The sequence below is a fragment of the Nilaparvata lugens genome, chromosome 3, assembly GCF_014356525.2.
Source record: "Nilaparvata lugens isolate BPH chromosome 3, ASM1435652v1, whole genome shotgun sequence".
Classification (NCBI taxonomy): domain Eukaryota; kingdom Metazoa; phylum Arthropoda; class Insecta; order Hemiptera; family Delphacidae; genus Nilaparvata; species Nilaparvata lugens.
The window spans coordinates 1,631,584-1,653,324 of NC_052506.1; the positions used below are offsets into that span (position 1 = coordinate 1,631,584).

At 35.8% G+C, this 21,741-nt stretch overlaps 1 protein-coding gene across 1 annotated transcript in view; it reads right to left on the reverse strand.

Moving 5' to 3' along the window:
• Positions 1-9,810, reverse strand: part of LOC111060895 (laminin subunit alpha-2-like) — a gene marked incomplete in the record, with an annotated part of 262,801 nt that extends 252,991 nt beyond the window's left edge. Inside the window, 1 exon segment of the mRNA XM_039425289.1 lies at positions 9,473-9,810. Within this exon segment, the coding sequence (XP_039281223.1) occupies positions 9,473-9,575 (103 nt within the window).
• Between the last annotated feature and the right edge of the window lie 11,931 nt (positions 9,811-21,741).

The following is a 21,741-nucleotide window of genomic DNA, read 5'->3' on the forward strand; positions in this document are numbered from 1 at the left end:
AGAAGAGAAGGAGAGGAAGAAGAAGAAGAAGAAGAGGAAGGAAAATAATGGGAGGAGGAAGAGGAAGAAGAAGAGGAAGAAGAAGAGAAGAAAAGAAGAAGAAGAAGAAGAAGAAGAAGAAGAAGAAGATGATGATGATGATGATAGGAGAAGATGATAGTAGAAGAAGATAGAAGGAGAAGAAGAAGAAGAAGAAGAAGAAGAAGAAGAGAAGAGAAGAATGAGAATCAAAATAATCCACTATAGAAGGCAATGGTAAATAAGTGAAAAGTGACAATGGAGCTAAGAAAGGACAGATCTGCTTTGTCTAATGACAGACAAGGATAACGATTGATCATGTGCTGATTTTATAGAGTGAATTTCATCATGGGTACAAATTTCTGATCAATTTGTTTTCTTCCACCACCAAATATACATATATAGTCACAAAGTATATTCGTTTTGCTGTGTGGTATAGTTGACCGAGCGAAGTGAGGTCTAAGATTCAAGTCGACAGTTTTGCATTTCTCTTTATGTTTTTATGTTCCCCATTTACAGCGAAACACAGCAATGGATTTCCATGAAATTTGACAGGTATGTTCCTTTTTGAATTTCGCGTCGACGTATACATAAGGTTTTTTGAAATTTTGCATTTTAAGGATAATACAAAAAGAAAAGGAGTCTCCTTCGAACGTCAATATTACCGTAAAATCAGACTTTAGAATAGTTATTCATAATAAATCAGCTGTCGAGTGGATTATAAATAGCATGCAATAATGCATGCAATATCTCAATGTAACTTAGTGAATAAACAGCTGTTGTATGGATTGTTATTGCATGCAGTGAGGCTGCAATGATACTTGAAGTAGCATAGTATTTTTTCTCCGACTTTTCTCTGTGCAACTCGGTAAGCTTTTGATGATAGCAGCATAGCAGTTTACATCAAATTATTAGCGTTGTCGATACAACAACCCAAACAGCCATTAGCCGTTTATACACCAATAGGGGGCGCGACAGTCGAGACTGACGACATTCGAGACCTACGACCGTAGAGGACTTTTTTACTCGCTTGCAGCAGGCGACAGTTGAGGACACATCCTACTGCGATTCCAGACAAAATACATTCTATAATGATTATAACTTCTGATTTGTTGAAAACTAAATAATGGAAACTTCCTTCATAAAAAAAGCATATATGAACTTTGAAGGTAGATTGTGCTTATCCTCGAAGGATTTTCAGAACAATCATCTTTGTGAAGATTCAGCTTAATCAGTCAAGTATTTCAAGCGTGATGAGCTCACATACAACAGACAGAAAGACAGACCCATCTCGTCTTATAGAGGATAGAAGATAGATAAATATTTATATTTGTCAATGAAGGAGGCATAATGCAGTAGTAATGAATTCCCATTACTTAAAAATATGTTTAGGGACCATCATCCAAGTACTGGAATGTATATGACTTGACCACCTTTGTTGACGAAACTCAACAAAGGAGGAGGAGTCCTCTTTTTCAGGAGTCCTCTTTTTCAGGAGTCCTCTGCCGTCGCAGGTCTCGACTGTCGGGGCTGTACAAAAATTAGAGTGGCCTCAACTGTCGCCTAACGCAGGCGACATTTGAGACCACTTTTTTAGGAGTCCTCTACCGTCGCTGGCCTCGAATGTCGCTGGTCTCTACCGTCGCTGGTCTCGACTGTCGCAGGACTCTTCTGTCGTTTGCCTCGTTTGACATCGACCCACACCAATATCTCGCCGACACGACAGGACAGGACAGAATTTACTCTGATTGACAGTATGAGAGGAGACTGTGGTTTATAACTGCGCGAGGTCTACTTTTCACAGGACTACTAGTAGAAATGAATTATTAGAGTGTTGATCTTGAACATTACTAACATGTTAGTAACGTTAGCAACGTTAGTTAACAACGTTGTTAGTAACGTTTTCTAACGTTAGTTTGAAAACTAACTGCTAGTGTACAGTCTTTTCCAAATAAAAATTGAACACACCAAATTACCGGTATGCCCCTACGGCTCTCGAAGCACTATAGTGATATCACTATATTCTGTCAGTATTGCTTGTATATAACACCAATGTTCACCATTCAACAAATGCCGACAGTTAAACATGATAGCAAGAATCTTTTAATTGAGCTTCAGTAAGTTTTTTTGGCAATAAAGCACTAACAAGTAATTGTCGACTCTTTCTCATTTATCTACTAGTTCCATCTATCAAAAACACCATCCTCAAAATATGTTATGTGTCCTTCTGTTTCTCTTTATTTTGTTTTCTCCTCCTTTTGTATTCTCATCCTTCTAATACTAGTATTTCTGAGAACAGTAGAACTCGCTACACTCACTAACATCACTACTCACACACGCCCACCTAATCACACTCAATAGTATATTTCGCACCTAGGGTCGAAAATGAGACTTTTCGGGCTCGAAAACAGTTTTCAAGTCCGAGGCCGTAGGCCGAGGACTAGAAAAGATTGAGAGCCGGAAAAAACATTTTTGCCCATGGTGAGAACGTTATTTTTCGCCACACAGAAAAATAAACAATATAAATATGAGAATAATTGATTATTAGGCACTTCCGAAAGCAAAACAGGAAGGTCATAGCTCTAGCAGATCTGAGGTAATCTGAATATCAGGAAATATTGTCCAAGTATTTTTATTTTTATTCTGATTTGTCTAAATAACCTGAAAGATTATGTTCAATTATGTAAGAGGTTGAGTTTATACTTTTTATTCTTCCAAATGACACTAAGATGATATTATTATAAATGATTTGATTCTTGAATAAAAACACAAATAATGGAAAAGTTTTTTGATCAGCTGTTTTAGCACACTTGAAATTTGGCCAATCTGAATGTCAACGTCAACGTTGTCGTTGACTTCGGAAATTTAGGTTAGAAGTTCTATCCTACTCTGAAAATCGAATTTGAATAGTTTATAATATCTGTATTATATTCATCCAAATAAAATGATAGTATCTTATTGCAGAATACTTATTCAATTCTAGAAGCAAAAGCTGATTCCGTTTTTCATAGACCACTTTGTAAACACGTTCACATCAAATCAGAATCAGCTGACTTCGAGGCTATTTTACAGCCCTAGGGCCGTAAAACTTTACCGGCCTGGTCAAAAAACAATCATTTTCGGCCTCCATATGACGCACGTAAACCAGCTCATTATATCCAAGTGGGGCGAAAACACACATACAAATTTGATTTCGTGTATGATGATATATGCAATAGGATCGGTGGAGGACGCTGAGAAATAGAAGTTCTTTACAATTTTGAGCTAGGATGCACGGTTGAAGTGTTGAAAAATCTGAAACTTGAAATTTTTCAATTGGAAAAATTATCGAATTCTAATTTTTTTGAAATTTTGAACATGTGATAATACATGGAACAAGATCAGCACCTTGGAGCGCTGAAGAATAACTTTCCTTGCCGTTATGAAAATTGATCACCTGACGCTAGTGTACTCGCGCATCACAAGTCTACTACTCAAAGATATGAGACAGCTGGTGATAGGTCAATAACGCTGGAAACACACGAGGTCTGCTATCTCTTCGTAGTAAATAATTTAATAGAACCAACAGTTGCCAACAGTTTGCAATTTAATAATCACATTTTCTCGGATATCAAGCTTATTTTCATTTTTAGGTGGAAATGTGACTGGATATTAATTGCAGAAATTTTCATGCTCAATCTTTTCCACTTAAGATTTTTCGTTTTAATTGTATATGAAGGCTGATAATTGAGAATCCAAAATCAAACTTTGCATAGATGGGGTGAAGCTCCTAAAATTTTTACAGATATGGGACTTGTTGCAGTTGATAGAGCTTATCAATGACTATTCCAGGTATGAATTTGATCAAAATCGTTGGAGCCGTTTTCGAGAAAATCGCGAAAAACCCTGGTTTTGACAACATTTTCGCCATTTTAGCCGCCATCTTGGATTGCATTTGATTGAAATTGTTTGTGTCGGATCCTTATAGTGTAAGGACCTTACGTTCCAAATTTCAAGTCATTCCGTTAACTGGGAGATGAGATATCGTGTACACAGACGCACATACACTCATACACACACACACACACACACACACACACACACACACACACACACACATATAGACCAATACCCAAAAACCACTTTTTCGGACTCAGGGGACCTTGAAACGTATAGAAATTTAGAAATTGGGGTACCTTAATTTTTTCGGAAAGCAATACTTTCCTTACCTATGGTAATTGTGCAAGGAAAGTGAAAATCTGAAACTTGGATTCAGACTGGGGAAAAAAATTCGAATTCCAAAAATTAAAAAAATTGAACATGTCATACATGAAATAAAACCGCTTTGAAGCGCTGAGAAAAATGTGCCCATTTTGAACCTGATCCGATAAAGTATTGAAAAGTTAGGTTGATTTTGAGGGTAAAATTTCAGAATAAACGGCCGCCATCTTGATACGGGGATGAATTAAAGAATTTTAAATATTTACGTTTATAATATAATATAAAATTATAATAATTACGTTTCTGCGCCGTGTTTCAAAGTAGTTGTATACCAATTTTATCCAAATCGGTTCATAACTGCGACTGTAACTGCAGTACAAACAAACGCCGATTGACTTGAAACATAGAACTCACTTCGCTCGCTCAATTATCAAAAATATGTATGTTCTTTTTCTTCACTATCATTATCTTCATCATCATAATCATCTTCTTCTTCTTCTTCTTCTTCTTCATCATCTTCTTCTTCTTCTTCTTTTTGTTGCCAATACAAGCCGGAGCAAAAAACTAAATTGCGAGATTGAGGAATGGATAAGATCAAATGAAACTGAAGCACTCTTCTAAGCACCAACTGTTTCTTGTTTTTATGTTTTGTTTTTTTATCATGGAATAATAATTATTGTGTGTTACTAACTTTTATCTAATTTAATCTACAAAATTATATTTTGTGTGTAAGTTCCACTAATCTTTGTTCTTACTTTGGTTTAATTTCTTAGTTTATATTTAATAAATATATTACTGCAACTTAGGTCTACGCACAGGTTTACCTTGTAGGCCACTCCTTAAACATAGAGAACATAAAAAAATTATACTGCAGTTTGGGATCATTTTATATATTTAATAGTATTTTTCTTGTATTATTTTTAGATGTTATAATATTAGATTATTATAATTGTGTAAACTTATGTTTTTTGAGAAAATAAATTTGAATTTGAATTTTTCACTTATTCTTCTCCATCATCATCTCATTCTTCACCTACTTTTACTTGAGCATATACCCCCATGCAGTCTAGCTGCATAAAATATGGCTCTCTCTCTCTCTTTCTCTCTCTCTCTCTCTCTATGCTCGGTTCAGTTGAGACCATGATTGTGTTTACCCATAGTGTACTCTACACACTGCACATCAAACTGTCACTATAAATTGAATGGAAAGCATTCAGTTTGTACATAAGGAATGATGACAGAAGAAAGTGAACTGTAGAACATGTTTAATAGCGCCGTGCTGAAAGGTCTTTAAACTCGTCTTGTGGTCGTCTATTTGGTCTTTAAACCACCTTTCTTGTTTCTTACTTTCTTTTTATTCTCCTCCACATTCTCTCTCCGTTTTCTTTCTTCCTCCATTTCATGTTTCCCTGTTTCTTTTTTATATATTTTTTTATAATTTTTCCATCCTTATTTAATTTCAACCCTTTTCTATCAGTTACCTTTCTCTTCTCGCTCTCCAAACTCTTAACTGTCCAACATCTTCTCTTCTCTTTCTTCTCCATCTTCTTAATTCTCTCCTCTCTTTCCTTCATCAATTCATTACTATTCTCTGTTTCACTCTCTCTCTCTCTCTGTTTGTCATTCCCTCCCCCTCTCTCTGAAGGTTTAAGGGATAGGGTTGTATAACAGAGAGGACTTGGAGTCCCAACTCCCACCTGATAGAGGCATATAATTATTCAATCAATCATTCTCTCCCTCACTCACTCTTTCTCTCTCTGGTAGAGAGTTAGTGGGAAGGATATTTTTTATATTCTTTCCGGAGAATGGACATTGATATGTCCAAAGCTCTGCCAATTTATGTAGATGCATAACAATATTATCTTTAGTTATTATAAATTGCTTTTTTCGTATCATATACAGTTCAATAATTATTTTCTTAGTCTATATTATGTAAATTAATCTATAATTTTGCTGTATTGTAAGCTATTTTATATAAGTGTATAAGCCAGTATTTATTGTAATCTACATAAATAAAGTACTCAATCAATCAATCAATCAATCAATCAATCTCTCTCATCAATAACCCGGTCGTGTGTTGATGGGAAGGATATTATTTAATATCCTTCTAAAAGAATGGACAATTATTATCTGTTGAAACACCGCCGATTTATGAAGTTACATCACATTATTATATTATCGTTATTCTAATTGCATACTATCTTTATTCTCATTGATTAATTACCTATAATTTGTAAAATTCGTTCAATAATTAACATTATCGTCATTTAATGTAAATTAGTGTATTAGTAAATATTGTAACATACATAAATAAAGAAATGTAATCTAATGTAATCCTCTCTTTCTTTTACCATCAATTCATTACCATTCTTTGTTTCTCTCTCACTCTCCCTTTGTCATTCCCTCTCCCGCTCTGAAGGTTTAATGGATAAGGGTTGTATAACAGAGAGGACCTGGAGTCCCAACTCCCACCTGATAGAGGCATATAATCAATCAACCAATCTCTCTATTTCTCTCTCTTTCTCTCTCCATATATCAAGTCTCTCTCCCTCTGAAGAGCTCTCTCTCTCTCGTCCCTCTCCCACTGAAGTGACCACCAGCTTCCAAACATTTCCTCCTTTCAAAAATTTATTTTTCTACAACTGCGCGTAAAGAAAGAATTCACATACTCAATTCTCCTCGTAAAACAGCTTATTTCTGAGGAGAATCTACTTTTTCGCTCGCTAACCATCTGCGCATGCGCAATAGATTTCCATTACGCTCGCAAATCATTCGCGCATGCGCAGAAGAGTTTCTTTACGCTCGCTAATCAGCTGATGATAAGCAGCTCGCCAAAAGACAAACCACTCTCGGTCAGATCTTAACCTAAAAAGTCGGTAATTGTACCGATTCTACAGCCATGATGGATATCAGTGTAGACGAATTATCATAATCTCCGCCAGATATAAGTGATTTAACAGGTTTGTGCAGTTGTAGGAAAAATGTTGTATGTAATTCGCGACTTTATCGTTCTTGCAAAATTATCACACTCCGCTTCGCGTCGCGTGATAACTGTTTTTCGCGAGCGTTAAAGTCGCGCATTACGCTCTTAATACATAAATAGCTATTTTAGTTCATTGAAATCATATAAAATTCCTCATTCCTCCTCGACGAATAAAATATAATTGACCATTTTAAACAAGTATGAACATGAACAGTTAATATTACATCAGATATACCGGTATCAGTTGTTATCCTCTATAGGAGGTAGTGGCAAGACAGAGAATCGGCAACGCTGCTCTCCTATCATTCTCCACTGCCATTATAACGTGGACCACACTACAGTGGGATGCTGTGTTGTAGTAGTGGTAATGTAGTAATGAGTGTGAGACCGGAAATCGATTCGAAAAAAGGTAATTAAAGTTAACAGTGTGGTGATGCGTGGTAGTCACACGCACGCGTATACACAAGCACACACGTTCTTATCAATGGCTATAGTGAGGTCCACGTTATAATGGCAGTGGAGAAAGATGGGAGGGCAGCGCAGCCGGTTCTCTGCCTTGCCACTGCCTTCCATAGAGGATATTTGTAAAAGATAGTTAGTACTTGCCCAGGGAACTCTAGCACTAACTCTACTAATGAAAACCAGGCTCTAGATACAGATGATAGATAGCTGCAGTGGCGGTTCTAGGCCTAGGCTGGGTAGGCGGCCGCCTACCCAGTTTTTATGAGATTTTTTTAAAATTTTTCATGTAAACCTAAAAATGTTAAATAAACAATTTTTATATTTATTAATACATCTTCATTTAATACCTATATGCTTTGACGTCTTTTTTACATGAATTACTTAAGTAGCCCTACCCTAGGTCTATGAATAGACCTACAGTATGATAAGTTTCGCCTACCCAGTTTTTTATGTCTAGAACCGCCACTGGATAGCTGAGGCAATTTCAGCTACATTTTCATATCGGTTAGGGTGGACTCCACCAGTTAGTTAAGACAAGACTAGTCACGATTAGTCACAATACTCCACATAGTTGCTCATGAAGCAACACACACTGATCAGTCATTGCAATTAGACATGTCTTCATAAGCAACTATGTGAAGTATTGTGACTAAACGTGTCTTGTCTTTTCTTGACTAACTGGTGTGTGCCTAGCCTTATCCATTCCAGTGGACAGCCTCACAGTATAAACAAAAAACATGGATTCCTACATGAAGAAGATAGTCCTAGTTTTTCAATTTTTCGTCGAGTATCAAAATCAAACCTCTCCACTTTGGCAAAACATCTGATGAACAATAAATTAATAATTAATATGAGTAAAACGAACCTATTGACATTTACTACACAGCAGGTAAAAACATTTTTTCCTTCAATAAATTTGGACAACAATGTCATTTCTCAGTCCACCTCTACCAAGTTCTTGGGATTAACAGTAGATCAAAACTTGAATTGGACAGAACATGTCACAAGGGTTTTGTCACGGGTATCGAGTGGATTATATGCTCTTAGAAAAATGCCTCCCTTTTGTAAAATCGAAACGCGGAAATTGATTTATTTTGCCTACATACACTCTATAATATCCTTTGGTATAAGTCTTTATGGAGACTACTTCAAATTAATGAGAACATGGATTCAATTCTCAAATCACAAAAACAAGCTATAAGAATAATTTTACACCTAGACCCATAGCATCAGTTAAAGAACATTTCGCTTACTTGAATATAATGACAGTTTACATTCTTTACATCTTTGAGACAATAATGAGTGTGAAAGAAAATCTTGGAAATATTTTGACGTTAGGACATAACCATAGGTACAGCACTAGAAACAGAGATAAACTTTTACATTTGCAAAGCCATAGACTTGAGTTCTACAAGAAGAAGCCCACATACATAGGAGCCAAGTTCTATAACAAGCTACCGACGCGAATCCAACAAGAGCTGAATCCCAATAAATTCAAATTGGAATTAAAGAGATATTTAACTGGAAGAGCTCTTTATAATATCGAAGAATATCTGAATGAATGAGATCAGCTCCTATGAGTTGAATTGAATTGTATGTTTGTATTGTTGTATTCTGTAGATGTTTTATCTGTTATGTATTTTATTTTTAATTGTATCTAATCAAAGATATATATTTATGACACTATTCATTGTATACACTGTACAAATTTATGAATAAAGCAATTATGATATGATGATGATATGAAATAAATATCCAAATTAAGCAATCGAGAATAATAAATATGTGATAAAAAATAAATGTACCAACCTATTTTATTATAGTCACCGCGTCCCGCCAGCACATAGGAACCCAATACACCATACAAAACAACTATCACAAACACACTAGTCACCGGCGAGCACAGAAACATGTTTTCCACAGCCTGAAACACGTTTTCTAACACAGAAACATGTTTTCTACAACCTCAAATACACGTTTTAACATAGAAACATGTTTTCTACAAAAATACACGTTTTCTAACACAGAAACATTTTTTTCACAACCAAAAATCCACGTTTTTCGCCACACTCTCCGGTCAACACAATCTAAACAAACGAGAGTCAACACAATCTATAGTGAGGTCCACATTGTAATGGCAGTGAAGAAAGATAGGTGCACATTGTTGCCGATTCTCTGATTCTCTGCCTTGTTACTTCCTCCTCTATAGGAGGATATCTGATACCGGTATATCTAATGTAATATCAACTGTACATTCTTACTTGAAAAGATCAATTATATTTTATTTGTCAACGAAATTCATTTTTCAATTATTTTATAATAAAGATGGGAAAACAGCGATGCTGATTCTCTGCCTTGCCACTGCCTTCTATAGAGGATAGCTGATACCGGTTTATCTGATCCAATATCAACTGTACATTCTTGTTTAAAATGTTGAATTATATTTTCAATCGTCAAGAAAGTATATTTCCCAATGATTTTAATAACTGAGATCAAATGCTTTGTTAAACAATCATATTTATTCTACTTTCTTAAATAACAATCTGGCAGCGTTGCAGAGGTAGTGAAGGATAGCATTATCTGCTGTGTCAAAAGATAAACAAGGATAGCAACATGAATGTTGATCAAATACTGCCATTATAACATGAACCTCACTATGGAGTTTACACATTCTTAAGTCTAAACAAACGCGCGAACTAACCTCAAAAAACTGGACCTCTCTAACTTCAAAAACACATCCTTCCCGCACGGAGGTCGGGAGACGACTGAGGGTCTAAGAATCACCCAATCAGATTACAGCCTCCACAACACAGGGGTCATTGGCTTATGTAGCACAGAGCACCCCGTCAAAAACCAACTCCTATCAGCTGTTACCTTGATCAATTCCAGTGTATAACTCGCAAAACCACTCATTTTAAGTGTAAACTGACGAAATTTGGTCAAAAAAAGGCGGGGAATAGTTTTTTGGCTGAGAAACACACGGAAATAGACCCACGTGGTGTACTGTGAAGTGTAGATGAAAGCTGACAAATTCGGAGAAGTGGAGATATTGGGCGCGATCTTTGAGAAGAGTGCTGGTGGCGCGATCTAGTAATGAAAACTTGTACTACGTCCGGCGTGAATTGATTTGAAACACTAATCCTACCAGGGCCGGCCCCAGGGGTGAGCAGACCGGGCGGCCGCCCAGGGCGGCAAATTTTAAGGAACGGAAAATTTTAATATACAAATAGAATAATAAATCTATAATATTAAATGTGAATAGTAAAATAATATGTATCTAATTTTACCCAAACAACAACCCTAAGAATAAAAACGGTAGTGCAAGCATCTGATTTACAATAATATTATAATCAAGTCCAAATATAAAAACAAACCTCTCGGCTTTATCGAACAACCGTCGTCGCCGCACTGCGCAGAACACTGACAGCCCTAAGTTTCAATGATTACAAAGTTATCAGTAACATTGATTTAAAAGACGAACTGAAAGTTCTATCAACAATTATAAAGCCTAACAGTTCTCCAAAAGAAACGTTCAAAAAATATAAATGAACTTGGTCTTAGCATCGCGCCTAATGTAAGTGTTGCTCTAAGGATTTTATTGACTCTTAACAGAGACAGTTGCGAGTGGAGAAAGAAGCTTTACCAAACTCAAGCTAATGAAGACATAATTAAGTTCAACAATGTCCCAAGAACGTCTGAGTGGTCTAGCGATGATCTCCATCGAACATGGAATAGCTGAGTCCCTAGATCTTGATGAATTGGTGAAGGAATTTTCCCATGCAAAGGCCAGACGAGTTCTACTTAATTAAACAGGTGTGTTGAACTTGTGTTGTAGAAATTGTAGTTTCAAATACCCAGCAAGTTGAATATGCATAATACTCTCTTGCAGTCTCTTGATTTAAAACTACAATTTCAATTTTTTCTTATTGTGTAACTGTTCCGAACATAAAAATAGTTTAATCAGATATTTTGTGTTACTGTTCCCCAATATTTATACTTGTCAAATATTTGTTTAAATATCAATTGTATCTTAAACAACTGATAAATTCGGGTAAATTCTGGTAGATTCGGGTAAATTTTCAAGTCAGCTTATAAAAAATATCTCCGCAACTGGAAACAGTTTATTATGCAACAAAAACAATTCGAAAATGTGCCATTTACACTTGGGACACCTAGTACATAATTATTTAAGAGTTCACTGAGACACTGTGGTGCAAATGACACAATAGTTTGGCGATCGCCGGAGGGACGGGTGGAACCAGGAATTAACAATTAGACGGGATACTTTGAGGGGGGGGAGCGGTTGCCGATCTTGCCCAGGGCGACAAAGACCCTAGGGCCGTGCCTGAATCCTACTATATTAAGCGAGCAATTTCTGTATATTAATATATCTGTTTATATTTTTATACCTGGTTATCTGGTTATTTAAGTTCAACGGATCTCAAAAACGGCTCTAACAATTTTCACGAAATTTGGAACATAGTTGGTTCATAAAAATTCGATTGCACTAGGTCTCATCCCTGGGAAAACTTGCTGAAGGACATGAAAATGATAATTCAACCCTGGCTAAAACAGCTGTGGATAGTAAAAAAGTTAGTATGTGAAAAATCAAAATATCGTATCCCCGAAATTCATGAGATGACGTATAGCCAGCTGTGAAATATAAACACGATCATTTTAGAGAATTGTGTCCTGTCATCGCCTAAAAGATACTATAGATATAGATGATATCTAAAGTAAACCATGGTTCTGTTTATTAATAAATAAAAATAAAGAGCGAAGCTCGGTGCCCCATATTACTATTAAACTAGCGATTTCTGTTTAGATGTTTGGATGTTCATAATGTTTGATGTTTAGATATTTATATGTTTGTATTTCACCAGATCTCGAAAACGGCTTTAACGATTCTCACGAAATTCAGAACATAGTAGGTTTATGATATAAAAATTCGATTGCACTAGGTCTCATCCCTGGGAAAACTCGCTGAAGGACATGAAAAGGATAACAATTATTCATCCTTGGAAAAACAGATGTTAATTTCGTCGTCTGTCGAAACAGAAGATGCGTGTGTGGGAGAGAGAGAGAATTATTTCCAGCTGTGTAATCAATCAGCGAGGAATATTATCTAGAAATTTTAATCGATTTGATCAAAATACAGTAGAACATCAATAATCCGGATTAATTGGGACCGGACCCCATCCGGATTATCAAATTATCCGCATTATCGAAATTATGTTAAAAAAAACAGTCAGCACGCACTATTCAAGAAACAAAGCTGTTAAAATTGCATAAATACAGTATTCAATTATTATTGGTAGGTAGACCTCAGCCTTCGACGACCACTCCCTTTCTCCTTGTTTCGCGCCATTCTCCCGTCGCCCGCTCTAAAGTAAGGAGCTCAGCGCCGAGGACAGAAGGTACGAAAATTTTATTTCTTGCCAGAGACGAATCCGGATTATTGACGATCCGAATTTTTGACGTCTGAATTATCGACGATCTACTGTAATCTGATTTGTTGACATGACTTGATAATCATTCTAAACTAGAGTAAATAATAAATTTTCAAAGTTATTCATTATTTGTCAATTTTAAGTGATCAGTGAGTGTTATTTTGTTATTCAATTTGGTTTGCAAATAATCTAAATTAGAACTTTCTTGTTTTCAAATGTTTGGACTGAAAATTGAACCTGAATTCAAGTGTATGGAACATAACCTACATTCTGGACTATTTATATAGTGTATAAATCAAAATTCGGCGAAGAAACAGTTTTGGGCTGTGACTGTTAGTTCTTCCCCAATCATTTTAAAGAATTGTGTTCTTTTATCAATAGTTTATAAATAAATAGCGAGCGAAGCTCGGTGCTCCGATATTTATGACTAAATCAGAGAAAACAAAAGAATAAAACAACACTGTATTCGTTCCTTAGTGACTTTAGTTCCAGAATAAATAATCTCACACACTAATCTCTCACGCACTCACACAACTTTCCTTGCCGTTATGAAAATTTATCACCTGACGTTAGTGTTCACGCGCATCTCTTCATAGTGACTGATTTAATAGAATCAACATTCGCCAACAGTTTGCAATTGGAATAATAACATTTTTCGAATTTCGAGCTTTTTTTAAATTTTAGGTGAAAATGTTACCGAACATCAATTGTAGAGATTTTCATGCTCAATCTTTTCCACTTGAAATTTTTTGTTTAAATTGTATCTGAAGCCTGATAATTGGGAATCTTATGTCAAACTTTGCATAGATGGGGCGGAGCTCCTGGAATTTTTACAGATATGGGACTCGGCAGTTGATAGAGCTCATCCATATCTATTCTAGGTGTGAGGGGCCGAAGCCCAGAAATTCCCGGATACAGCTGTATTCACCTTCCACTCCTGCAGTATATAGGCCCAAAGGCCTCTCCTGCAGAACTTGCTACTCTCCCGCGCGTGCGAGCTGCTTCTGAAAACTCAGGCCGCAGTGATAGTATGATCAGCACTGAGTTAGAAGTCCTCGGCCTGTCACCAGCACTGTTTCCAGTGCCAGGGGCAGACCGAAATTTTCCGCTCAGTGTTAGTCCTCCTACTTCGGTCTACTGGTGCTACGAGGGCACCACTTCTAAGGTTTACTGTGGCTATTTATGAATAAAAAATCACACTTTTTTATGTATTTGAACACGACATGCAGTCGATTATTAAGTAAATATTAAAAACTTTTACTTACTGACTGGAGTACTTTCAATCGTCTGGCGATCATTTTCAACAGTGTAGACCGGAAATGTTTTGATGGTTAGGAAGATTTGTGGTGTTTATTATGTGATCAAAAAGTTTGTTGGATTTGAAATTCAGCTGTTCATTTAGTATGTTGTTACTGTCTAGGATGGTGGCTTTATAAATTTCAAACTGTTCTGTTGTATTTAATTCATTGTATTAATTCATGTACAAAAAACATATTTTTTATACATGAAAAAGTGTGTTTATACAAAGCAGCTCGGAATGGATCAAGAAATCATCACCAATAAAAAATCTTTATTACGATATCTAGTCTTATTCTTTCCTCAAATCTTTAGTCTCGTTAGCCCCAGATGCCTATGCGATATGTAGATGCCCAGATGCATCAACAATAAGTCAGTCAGTCAGTCAATTGGAGATTTTAATTTTGTAATCAAAATTAATCTATTCAAGGTATAAATTTAATCAAAATCGTTGGAGCCGTTTTCGAGAAAATCGCGAAAAACCCTGTTTTTGACAACCTTTTCTCCATTTTAGCTACCATCCTGAATTTCATTTGATCGAAATTGTTCGTGTCGGATCCTTATATTGTAAAGACCTCAAGTTCCGAATTTCAAGTCATTCCGTTAATTGGGAGATGAGATATCGTATACACAGACGCACATACACACACACATACAGACCAATACACAAAAATCACTTTTTTAGACTCAGGGGACCTTGAAACGTATAGAAATTTAGAAATTGGGATACCTTATTTTTTCGGAAAGCAATACTTTCCTCACCTATAGTAATAGGGCAAGGAAAGTAAAAATGTCTGAATAATATTGGTGTATGTCCACTGCAAATACATTTGCAGAGTTTCCACCCAGTAATCTTACGCCGAAAAAATTGTGTTCAAGCTTTTGAAGTTATATTGATCATGGGAAGAGTACTCCAAATTAGAAGATTCTCTCAAATATCATAGTTTGGGTACCCTTAACACTCAAGTGGTAGAATGAATCAGATATCTCTCACTATAACTGAATAGCAATCTATATATAAAGAAATTCTGTCAATAATTATGGCCGACATCTTGAATTTTTCAATGGTGATGGATATTTTCGTTGTTTCCATCATCAATAATCCTATCTGGATTATTGTAAAAAGAGATTGAGACCATTTGCAAAGTCTTTATCTTGAAGTAGTCATGAAAAAATCGGTTTTGTAGTTAGTGTGTTACCTCATGTGTATGGAAAACGCACCAGAAATCATGCAGGGTTTTCTTTGAAGGGCGCTGGAGAACACATTTGTTGACGTACAGCGTGTGGAGACATGTCATTTTAAAGCTTAGAAAGCAATCTACATTTCATAGATTCAACAATTTTCTGCATGTATTACACAAAATAAGTTATAATAGAAAGAAATTTGAGAAAATCGGAATAAACAATTCTGGTTGGATTTTGGAATGTTATATCTAATCAAATTTTCTCGTTTAAGAGGAAACCTTCATGGAACAATAATTGTAGAAGAAGATATTTCAAATATTTTGGTGCAAAAAACGGCAAAATATCTTGAACGGTTATCAAAATAGAAGCGATGTAACAAAACCTTGAAAATTTTGGCGGCCATCTTGTTTTTGAGTTGTTCGCTTGTGATTTCTACTTATCATCATTGTGATCCTCATTATAATAGTCCTAACGAAGAAATAAAGACATCTTCCACAGTTGTTACCCGAAAATCTTTGAACTCGGACTGCACCTTGGAGTCAATCTACTTCTATAGCATTCGAGTTAGTTTCAGTTTTAACCGCTAGATGCTGTTAGCCTCCACAAAAGAGCTCTCTAGTACAGTTTCCTACCACTAGGTAGCAGCAGCGCCTCTGTCAATTTCTCAACTTGGCTGACTATGAATAAGTCATTGAAAGCTTGAAAGGCCCTTGCTTACAATGAAACAAAAGTTTTTAACATTGAAATTGCAGCTTAATGCTTGATTTTAAAGCAAAATGTCACTGATCATTATTTATAGACAATAATTTCATCTACAATTCATGTTCCATAAAGCTTTCTGATATAAGTAGCCGTTGAGAAGTAGTTCGATAAAAACAAGATAATTGACCTATTGAACAGCTCATGATAAAACAAACAGTATTTGAAAAAAAATGAATGAATTTTATTTGCCAAAAACAAAATACAAAAAATAAATATAAGTATATGCTACTGCACATAAACCAAGATACATATACATTTATTTAATTAGATATAATAACGAAATGATATCCTTTATATTATAAATAATAGTTATAAAATGAAGATTGAAATTAGCTTGAAATTACAGCTTAATGCTTGATTTTACGGCAAAATGTCACTGGTCATGTTTTGTAGACAATGATTTGCTCTACAGTTTTTGTCATATAAAGTTTTTCAATATAAGAAGCCGTTAAGACGTAATTTGATAAATACTAGATAGTTGATAAATTATACCGTACTTCAATATTTGTATATTCTCACTATATTATTATGTAAAGATATTCCACCTATGATGATTAAATTTATCAAAAAGCGTTCCAACTATTCAGTTATTTCAATACATGTAATGTGATTATTTTTGTGAATTTTTCAATGTCTTTTTATGATTTATCATGTTTTTACATGGGAGAACAGCGTTGTCGATTCTCTGCCTTGCCACTACCTTAACACTCTATAGAGTATATCTTATATCGGAATATCTGTTGTCATATTACCTGTATATTCTTGTCAAAAATGGTCAATTATATTTTATTCGTCAAGGAAATATTTGTTCAATAATTCAATAATGAATTATCAGAATTGACATTAAATATTTTTCCAATTGATCATAGTTCTAACATGTTAAAAAACGATCTGGCAACGTTGCAGAGCTGGAAAAGGGGACGGCTATCTGCTCAGCTGTGGAATGATAAGCAACGATAGAAACACCAATGTTAATCAAATACTGCCATTATAACGTGGACCCCACTAAACCTTATTCTATAGTGAGGTCCACGTTATAATGGCAGTGGATAAAGTTAGAAGAATAGCGATGCCGATTCTCTGCATTAATTAATTATATTTCTACACTGTAAATAAATAATTGGCAATGTTAATTGTGGACTTATAAAAGGATAGTACCACCGGCTTTGTCGAATGATAGACAAGGATAGCAAAACCAAAGTTGATCAAATACTGTCATTATAACATGGACCTCACTATAGGCTGAACTTAGCTTACTTTTATTTTTTACTTTCCTTGCCTAGGTAAGAAAAGTATTGCTTTCCGAAAAAAATTAAGGACCATAATTTGTAAATTTCTATACGTTTCAAGGTCCCCTGAGTCCAAAAAAGTGGTTTTTGGGTATTGGTCTGTATGTGGGTGTGTGTGTGTGTGTGTGTGTGTGTGGTGTTGTGGTGTGTGTGTGTGTGTGTGGTGTTGTGTGTGTGTGTGTGTGTGTGTGTGTTGTGTGTGTGTGTGTGTGTGTGTGTGTGGTGTGTGTGTGTGTGGTGTGTGGTGTGTGTGTGTGTGTGTGTGTGTGTGTGGTGTGTGTGTGTGTGTGTGTGTGTGGTGTGTGGTGTGTGTGTGTGTGTGTGTGTGTGTGTGGTGTGTGTGTGGTGTTGTGTGTGTGTGTGTGTGTGTGTGTGTGTGTGTGTGTGTGTGTGTGTGTGTGTGTGTGTGGTGTGTGTGTGGTGTGTGTGTGTGTGTGTGTGTGTGTGTGTGTGTGTGTGGTGTGTGTGTGTGGTGTGTGTGGTGTGGTGTGTGTGGTGTGTGTGTGTGTGTGTGTGTGTGGTGTGTGTGTGTGTGTGTGTGTGTGTGTGTGGTGTGTGTGTGTGGTGTGTGTGTGTGTGTGTGTGTGTGTGTGGTGTGTGTGTGTGTGTGTGTGTGTGTGTGTGTGTGTGGTGTGTGTGTGTGTGTGTGTGTGTGTGTGTGTGTATGAGTGTATGTGCGTCTGTGTACACGATATCTCATCTCCCAATTAACGGAATGAATTGAAATTTGGAACGTAAGGTCCTTACACTATAAGGATCCGACACGAACAATTTCGATCAAATTCAATTAAAGATGGCGGCTAAAATGGCGAAAATGTTGTCAAAAACAGGGTTTTTCGAGATTTTCTCGAAAACGGCTCCAACGATTTTGATCAAATTAATACGTCAATCAGTCATTGATAGGTTCTATCAACTGCCATAAGTCACATATCTGTAAAAATTTCAGGAGCTCCGCCCCATCTAGGCAAAGTTTGATTTTAGATTCCCAATTATCAGGCTTCAGATACAATTTAAACAATAAAATCCAAGTGGAAAAGATTGAGCATGAAAATCTCTACAATTAATGTTCAGTAACATTTTCACCTAAAATTGAAAATAAGCTCGAAACTCGAGAAAATGTAATTATTTCAATTGCAAACTGTTGACAACTGTTGATTGTATTAAATCATTCACTATGAAGAGATAGCAGACATCGTGTGTCTCCAGCGTTATTGTCCTGTCAGCAGCTGGGTCAGATTTTTGAATAGTAGACTTGAGATGCGCGAGAACACTAGTGTCAGGTGATCAATTTTCATAACGGCAAGGAAAGTTGTGTGAGTGCGCCACACCAGATTTTTATAAAACTCTACAGTAGCTTGTTACAACAATACCATACTCAGTAAAAAGTCTAACAACGGAAATATTTTTGAAAGCAGTCAGTCATTCCAAAAGATTAATATTCTTACAATCATCATGACAACGCGCATGACTCATGACATATTATTATGCTGCACATAGGAACAGACACATTGTCATATATATACATGTATGACAGCTACAATAAGAGTTCAAAGGAATGATTACACATACAGTAGTTCATTCCTGAATATAATTCTATTAATACCATAGAAGTATATCTATTGTCATCATAGAAGGAAGGCACAGAAGTATATCTATAGTCGAGAATGTAGCTATATATGCTGGACAACATCTGCCTTGTTATATTGGAACCCCGCTGGTTCAAGATATTATACATATATGTTGCTGTACAAGTTATAATGGAAGCTACCCTCGCCATAAACAACAATAATCCAGCTTATTAAAATGATATTTCTCCCTCGGGAGGACAATCCACAATAATGTCAACAATGACCAGTCAACAATGTTTGCCATTTTTTTGTTATATTATTTCCCTTTTTGGTATATTTCCCTTCCATTATTTCTCTTATCGCTGCATTGGATGAGAGCGTGAACTGGCAATAATTTTAGAACTTTAGACTGCTAAGGAAGAAGTACATACAATAAGTTGCAAGCTGATCTATATATATAAAAGCGAAATGGCACTCACTCACTGACTGACTCACTCACTCACTCACTCACTCACTCACTCACTCACTCACTCGCAGAACTAAAAATCTACCGGACCAAAAACGTTCAAATTTGGTAGGTATGTTCAGTTGGCCCTTTAGAGGTGCACTAAGAAATCTTTTGGCAATATTTTAACTCTAAGGGTTGTTTTTAAGGGTTTAAAGTTCGTCTTTTAGCATGTATATTCTTCTTCTCCCAATCTCTTAATTATAATTGAAATTTCCATATCATATGTTACTATAGAACTATAATCTAGATAGAGTACCTCTTCGAAACAGTTGTTAACTGGCAACTAAATTAATAATTTTGTCAGGTTGGCATTAAGTTGAGTTGACTTTGTTAGGTTGGCACCAAGTTGAAGATTTAAATGCATTTATCGCGGAAAAATTGATTGGGCACTGCTACTTCAATCCTGGGAATATTATATTACTAGCCGTCAGGCTCGCTTCGCTCGCCATATCCGTTTAGCCAGACGTTTAGTCTGGTCCCCCGAGTGGATTGTTCTAACATAAATGATAAAAATGCTACGGATATGGCGAGCGAAGCGAGCCTGACGGCTAGTTCTTAATAATTTTAGAAATCTCGGATTTATCATTGTCTATAGCATGTTATCAGATTGTAAATATTAACTTTATTTGAAAAAAAAACTTCTTGTAATTTTAATATAATACAAACGACAGTGATGTCAGAGATAAGTGACTTCTCTCTGAGTGAGGTCCACGTTATAATGGCAGTATTTGATTAACATTAATATTGGTAATATTGGTGTTGCTATCCTTGTCTATCATTCGTAAAAGCAGATAGCGTTATCCTTTCCTAGCTCTGCAACACTGCCAGATCGCTTTTTAACAATGTAGAAATATAATAATTGATTAACGAAATTTCCTCCCTCATTAAAATATATATTTTCTTGACAAATCGAATTCAATTGATTATTTTGGAAAGTTGATATTACATGAGACATACCGGTATTAGCTATCCAGTATAGAAGGCAGCGACAAGGCTGAGAATAGCCAACGCTGTTCATGTATCTTTTTCCACCGCCCTCATAACGTGGGCCTCACTATAGAATTCTTGGATTCATCTATATCATGATATCAGAGTGCACATATATAAATTTCAATTTAATTGGCTTTACACATTTTCTGTAATTTAAAATTACCTCCCTGTAATCCCATCACATAAATTTTCATTACTGTCAATGCTGTAATGCGCAGTTGCAAGACAGCAAAAGATGCATCAACGTCATTCAAAATTGCATCAAATTAGAGATGCAAACAAGATAGACTTCAAACCAAATCCTTCTTCTAATCAAACTCCACCTATTTCTCCTCTCTAATTTTACCGCATGCATTCCCTGCATTACAGAGAACTGCATTGCAAGATGCACCAAAATTGCATTAAATTAGAGATGCACATTAGTGAGACTTGATGAACATTTATTCAAAACTTCCACTACACTGGAGTGCAAAATATTACTTTGCAAACAAAAAACTGTAACAAATTGAATGATTGATAAAGTCTGATTCTGCCTACATAAAATATAGTGATTTAAAGGCACGCTGTTACTAAAATTTTAGTTGTGATTTCAAATTTGTATAGAGATAATGTATATTGCGTGGATAGTATTATGGAGGAAAGATAGCATAAGAAGATATCCCATGGTATATGGCGTTTATGTTCCAAATTTCACTCAACCGTTAACTCTAACCGATACTGTTAGTACTGTTAGATACTGTTAGTATCGGTTAGAGTTAACGGTTGAGTGAAATTTGGAACATTTGACCAAATACCATGGGATATCTTCTTATGCTATCTTTTCTCTGGATTATGGTATCATCATAAATGATACAGTATCACCACAAATGATACAGTATCAACACTATATGATACAGTATCATTTCAACCTGATACACCACCATGGGATATCTTCTCATGCTATCTTTTCTATACGATAGTGCCAACATTTAACCAGATAGTACCGATACCAATAATGATATTCAAATCAAATCAAATCATTTATTTGCCA